The sequence below is a fragment of the Callithrix jacchus genome, chromosome 2 (assembly GCF_049354715.1).
Source record: "Callithrix jacchus isolate 240 chromosome 2, calJac240_pri, whole genome shotgun sequence".
Taxonomy (NCBI): Eukaryota; Metazoa; Chordata; class Mammalia; order Primates; family Cebidae; genus Callithrix; species Callithrix jacchus.
The window spans coordinates 50,860,755-50,866,754 of NC_133503.1; the positions used below are offsets into that span (position 1 = coordinate 50,860,755).

At 44.0% G+C, this 6,000-nt stretch overlaps 1 protein-coding gene across 2 annotated transcripts in view; it reads right to left on the reverse strand.

The window, feature by feature from the left end:
* GLRA1 (glycine receptor alpha 1) overlaps positions 1-5,720 on the reverse strand; it is a 106,245-nt gene extending 100,525 nt beyond the window's left edge. For both annotated transcript variants that reach the window (XM_002744410.4, XM_002744411.4), the window contains exon 1: positions 4,788-5,720. In XM_002744410.4, the coding sequence (XP_002744456.1) occupies positions 4,788-4,843 (56 nt within the window). In that variant the 5' untranslated portion in view covers positions 4,844-5,720. The remainder of the gene's footprint in view (positions 1-4,787) is intronic.
* Between the last annotated feature and the right edge of the window lie 280 nt (positions 5,721-6,000).

A 6,000-nucleotide genomic window follows, 5' to 3' on the forward strand; every position in this document is an offset into this window, starting at 1 on the left:
ACATGATTGGCCAAATCTCTTCATTTTACAGCTGAGGAAACTGAGGGCTAGAAAGGTCATAGAGCCCTCTCAAGGTCATGCCACTAGCTAAATTCCAGATCCCAGGTCTCCTGCCTTTTAGGCCAAAGCCTCTTTGTTTAAAGCAAACCTGCAGAATAGTGTCAAGATGGCCAAGCAGGGAGATAGTGCCATCCATCTTAAAAATCATTCTGGCTTCTGCCAGCTGATGAAGGAAATAAAGTTAATGATGCCCACATAAATGTGATGTTGTTGCAAGATACACACATAGGCAGCCTGGAAGGGAGCTTTGTAGGTCCTCTGAAGGAGGAAAAAATATTTTAATATACCTTTAAAGGGAGCAGTGTCCACCCTTTCTGCAAGGACGGGGACTGTGGCATCTGTCCATGCAGAGTGCTTAGTTTTGGACTGGACACAGAAGCCTATGATAAACAAGTTCCTGGTGAAGAAATGAAGGCAGTGTCACCACTGAAGCCAATTCATCCTGAAACTTTGTAAGTGTGGGCCCCTTCCTTTGACAAAGATCTCATCAGGGGCTGGAGACAATGTAGAAGTGTCTGATTTAGTCATTTGAGTTGATTGGTAAAAAAACTGAGTCCCCAATAGAGAAGGAGAGTTGTTATGGCCATGCTATGGGATAGAAGCAGGGTGGACTCTAGAGGCAGCAGTTCTGAAATCATAGCCCAGCTTCTCTTTCCACTGCATCACATGGCCATAACCTCTTTCTTAAGGCAATCTAAAGAAAACAATTTCCTAAATATCCTCTGCTTAGGTCATTATAAATTTGGCAAATATGCAGAAGTCATGTGCTGATTCATAACTCCATTTACCAGCCTAGGTTCCCTGTCCAACCTGTCCTTCAGGAGCAAAAACATGACATTTTATTTTCTCTTTCTTAAGGTTTCTAAGACCAAAATGGTAGTAGATTAATTGACAATTTGACGCTAATACAAACTTGCGTCAAATTGAAGTGCCCAAGGCACTTCATTTCTTGGGGAAAAGTCCTTGACCCATTTCAGAACCCCCTAGACATGTTCTGCAGTGCCAAAATGCAGCAGGTAAGATTCAAAGTAGGTACAACCCTCCTTCCAGAAGGAAAAGATCAAGACAGTCATCTGCCCTTCTTGACAAGCTTGGAGATGGAGAAGCCACAGGGGCCACTTCAAGGAAAAGCCCATTTACCTTTCAACTGGGTAGGTTTTTTTTTTTTTTTGGATTGAGATATGAAACAATGTATTTGTCATTTTCCTTTTGATCCTAATGTGGATAGAAACATCTTCCCTTCAAGGTTTTGATGACCTTTGTTAGCAGTTGAGTGGCATATTCAGTACAAAACCCAGTGCAAGGAAGCACCTACTGGGATGGAAGATGGAGGTAGCACATTAAAGGAAAGCTGATCATCTTTTGGGAGAACCACCCAGGGATTAGATCTGGTTTATCTCCCTGCTTTTACTCCTTTCTCAAGCACATATTATGTCCCCTTTTACTTCATCAGGGTACTTTGTGTATTTCATGAGGGGCATTTTCTCAAGGAAGCTAAACTTTCCTCTTCATTATAGTTAGCACATTGGAGCAGCTGATTAAAAATTTGGTCACTCTGTACTGTGCTTTGAAGCCTTGGACAATTTTGTCTCCCCTCTGCCAAGGATGTATATTTGGCAATGTCTGGAGACATTTTCTGATGGTCGTGACTCAGGAAGGGAGTGCTAAAAGCACCAGGGATGTTGCTAAACATCCCGCAATGCCCAGAACAACTTCCATAACAAAGAATTACCCAGTTCAAAGTGTCAGTAGTGCGGAGCTTGAGAAACATGGGTCTGTTTGAGTTGCCCAGAAGGCAAGAGAATTTTGGGGTAACATTGGGTCAGTCTTAGCCATAAGTCTCTGTTAGGGATCTGGGGATCAAAGCCAAATTGCCTTTGGCTTGAAAGGATGTTTGAAAGAAACATGCTTCTACCATTAAAAACAAAATTGCCTACTATTTTTGACCAGTCTTCATATAAGGGCCATTTTCAACTGAAAATAAAGGAAAACATTTAGGTTCTTGACTCTCAGAATGTCACTTACAGAATTTTAGAAGCCTAGGTTTTTAAAATGTTGGATCATGAACTTCGGCCAAATCACCTGATCTTATAAAGACACAGTTGATGAGCACGCAATACTTTTTGTCTTGCAGGACCCCGTGTCTCCCTTTCTGAGGCCTCTGTTCCTCCTCTACATTGGTACCATATGGGATTTCTGCCTCATTCACTCGATTGTTGTTTTTGTTTGTTTGTTTTGCTGTTGTTATTGCCATTTCACTGGTTATGTGCTGATGCAGCTCACGTCTGTTATTGAGAGCCTTTTCTAGTCCCTGATTTCCCCAACAAGGTGAGCAGCTGTCGTCATTTATTCTAAGGAGTATCTGGGTGCCTGAGATGATTGGATTGGCCATTCCAACATAATGCCCATCCCTTGGGGAAGAAGGGGTTATTCACATGGAACCTGCTAGAGAGCTGCCAGCCTCCATTTACCCGCACATACATTCTAGTAAGTCCCCACATTCTAATGCTTCTGTATTTTCACCTCGAATTTTAAAAATGAGTGAGTTAGAAATGAAAATACCAATTGAACAAATATAATCTACTCACTTTACTTCCTTGTGATCTTTTTTAATCTTACTGAAAAATTGCTGAATTTCCTCAGTTCAATCATTATTTGCATTATGTTTTAAAACTGAATATTTACTCTCCTAATGAAGTAGCCATTCCTATATTTTGAAAGTGCAGTGGTACCACCACCTTTCCAGCTCTCCGTAGTTATAACTCTTCTTTCCTTATAAACACATGGAATTATATCCCACGTCCATTGTAGCTCATGTGTGTGTTCACACACATAGGGGAAGGAGATGTAGAATTATGTTTCCTGATAGGCCACCACCAGCTTAGTTGAAGAATTAACACAGTGGATTCATAACCTTATCAAAATGACTATAATGCAGACCTTTTAGATTGAGTCTCCCTTTTGTGAAAGACAGTGTCTGGGAGAGGCAAATCAAGTATTGCATACTGTTCATCAAGAAAAAAAGAGGGAGTGTGTGTGGGGAGGGGAGAAAGATGTGCTTGGTCCTATTAATTTGCTCTTTAATCTCTCTGGTTCAGTTCTGTCTCCTGTAAACCAAACAGAGAATCAATTTGCATACAAATGTTACAAAGTGCCCAACCTCCATACATTTTGTAGTTCTATTAAATATTCAGGGGAGAAAAGATCTAATATTATTAATACAATACTTCCTGACCTTTCCCCCATAATGTAGCCACGTTTTGATACATTTCATAAGGCCCTGGGTTGTTGTGCTTTTTCCTTCCATCTGACTCTCTATGTGCATTCTGATCTGTGGTCAGGACTCTGCGGCCTACAAAAAAATTATTTGAACTGGAGATTAGAAGGTTTAGCATTGGGCATCTCAAAGAAGGGGGCATGCCTTTTCTTCATCTCAAGAGAAAGGCATGAAAAGAGGCTGAACTATAGAAACTTACAATTTGAAGGGAGGTGTCATTCACTTAATAAACCAACCAACAGATTAGTCAAATGAGCAATTCCTATGAAGTGTAATAAAACAAAAATTATTTGCTGTTTTATGTTGGGAGAGGATAATATTTGGTGATCACTTATTTTAAAAAACAATTTGGAGTGGGGTTTTCAAATGACTGTTAACCCAATGCCACAGTAAAATATGAGAGACAGGCATCTAAAATGAGGAAGATTAATGATTCCTGCATGTCATGGAAGAACAATAATTTTTTTCAATTCATATAAGTGGAATTTATCATAACCATCTCTGAAGATGATATGATTCACCCACTTACAAAAGGACTATCTATTTCAATGCTTCTTGAAGAGGTGATTTTTCACTTTTCACTTCTACTAACATAAGAATGCCAAGCTTTCAGGCAGAAAATTTTAACCCTAGAGAAGTGTATGGGAAAACTCAGCTGTGGAGCCAGGTATAAGCATAAATTAAAAAACAAAACAAATGAGAATTGCTCATCAGTTCAGGATCTGGAGCTAACGGAGTTTGGAAAGGTGGGTGGGGGAAAGGAAGCAGTCAAAGTTTCAAAAGGGAAATGTTTCCCAGTATGTTCCTAAATAGATCCACTCTGTACCCAAGTTCAAGCCTTTACAAACTGAGGTTATAACACTATTGTTTCCAAGCACTAAGCCTTAGTAACCCCCCCCCCCCAACCTCCCAGCAGAAAAAGAAAACAACAGCAAAAAAGGAGAGAAAATGAAATGCTCTGTGTCCAGCGAGTTTGAGTGCAACCTTCCCCGTCACCGCTAGTTGTCACTTGGCTCCCAGACGGGAAAGCTGAGGTTTTCGGCACTGCGGTTAGGGAGAATGCAGTCCTAATTAAACTGAGTAACTCCTAAAGCTTCACCTTAAAGTCCTCAGCCGAGTGAAAGCCAACATGCAGTGGGGCTGGGGACCAATGGTGGGGGGTGTAGCAGGCAGAAGGACAAACAAACGGCAGGAAACCGGTAAACAGCTGTCAGAACAGCGACTGTCTCAGACCTCCACGCACAAGCCAGACACCCTGCGGGGTGGAGGGTGGGGGGGGGGTGCGGGGGGCGGGAGGGGGGAGAAAGGAGACGGGGGGATGGAAGGACCCGATTGCAGCGGAATACAGCACCCCTCTTCCCCAAAATGATGGGACCACGGACAGAGGCAGCCTCCGTACTCCTTCCCCCCATTTACATCAGAGCGATGTGGTCAGTAGAAAATTGCATACCTGAAGAATACAATGGTCTCCCAAAGGTAGAGTCGAAGAGTATTGAAGCTGTACATTTTTCAGGTCCTTGTGCTTTGTAGTCCACGAGTTATGGGGGCAAAAATGTTTCAAATTGGCACTTACAAAACCAGAAAGCGCTATTGAAAAAAATAATCCAGATGTTAAGGGGAGGCGGGGAACAGGGGCGCGGGGGGAGAGCCCAGGGGAAATGAGAGAGGGGCTGTAGATACCACGGACAGCGGCGGCTGCGAAGCGTTTCAGCACCACGGAGAGCGTCCAGCCCTGCTTTTCAGGAGCGCGAAGAGTATTGCTGTTTGTTAAACTCCAGCGTGTCTGTTGGCTCCCTGCGGCGCTGGGGAGGCACGTTTGGGGGTGGGTATATTTCCTTTTTTTTTTTTTTTTTTTTTACCGCTGTTTTTCTGTTTAAACGGCCAGCTCCATGCAAGGAAAAAAATCTTCCGTGGAGATCAGAGCGCTGGTCTCGGACCGTTGGATTGGGCGAGCATCTTGGGTAAAGAGAACAGAGCTTATGGCTCTGGGCCGGCCTAAGGCTGTTAGGGGCGAGGGGAAAGCTGTTGACGGCGCTGCCTTCAGTTAAATCTCGGAGAGTGTGCCAGGCTGGCGCATCGCAATCCAGTCTTGGAATCTCGTTCCCCTGCCTCGGCGCTGGTCTGCTCTCGCCTTGAGATTCCTGTTTCCTGGTCCCCGCCGAATAAGTTATGATCACTGCAGAAAAGGTGTCCCATTGCTCGGGGCCGCAGGCGTCAGAGAGCCCAGGGCAAGTTTCAGGGGCTACTGGTGTCCATGGCTACCCCGTGGGGCTCAGGAGCCCAACGCCTCAGATGCATCTCGGTTTTCTGAGCTCGCCCATCTTCCCTTGGTCAAGACTCCTTCAGATCTTCAGACTTTCTTACTGCATTAATTTAACAAACTGGAGGCGTGGGGCATGGGAGGGGTGATAGCCGATGGGAGGGGGCTGAGAGAAAAAAAAAGGGGGGAAAACTCCTTAGTATCTTCAAACCCTCCCACTCGAGGTGTTCATTGGCCCGCGGCTACGAAAACCAGATCTTCTCCCGGTATTGGGCCAATAGCCTTTTAGACTCTGGGTTGAATTTAACGCTTAGAGTGCTGGATGAGATCTGCGCAATCCCCTTCCCACATCCCTAGGCTTCTTTCCGTGTAAGCGGTGGGGTGAGAAGGGTTATGGAATTAA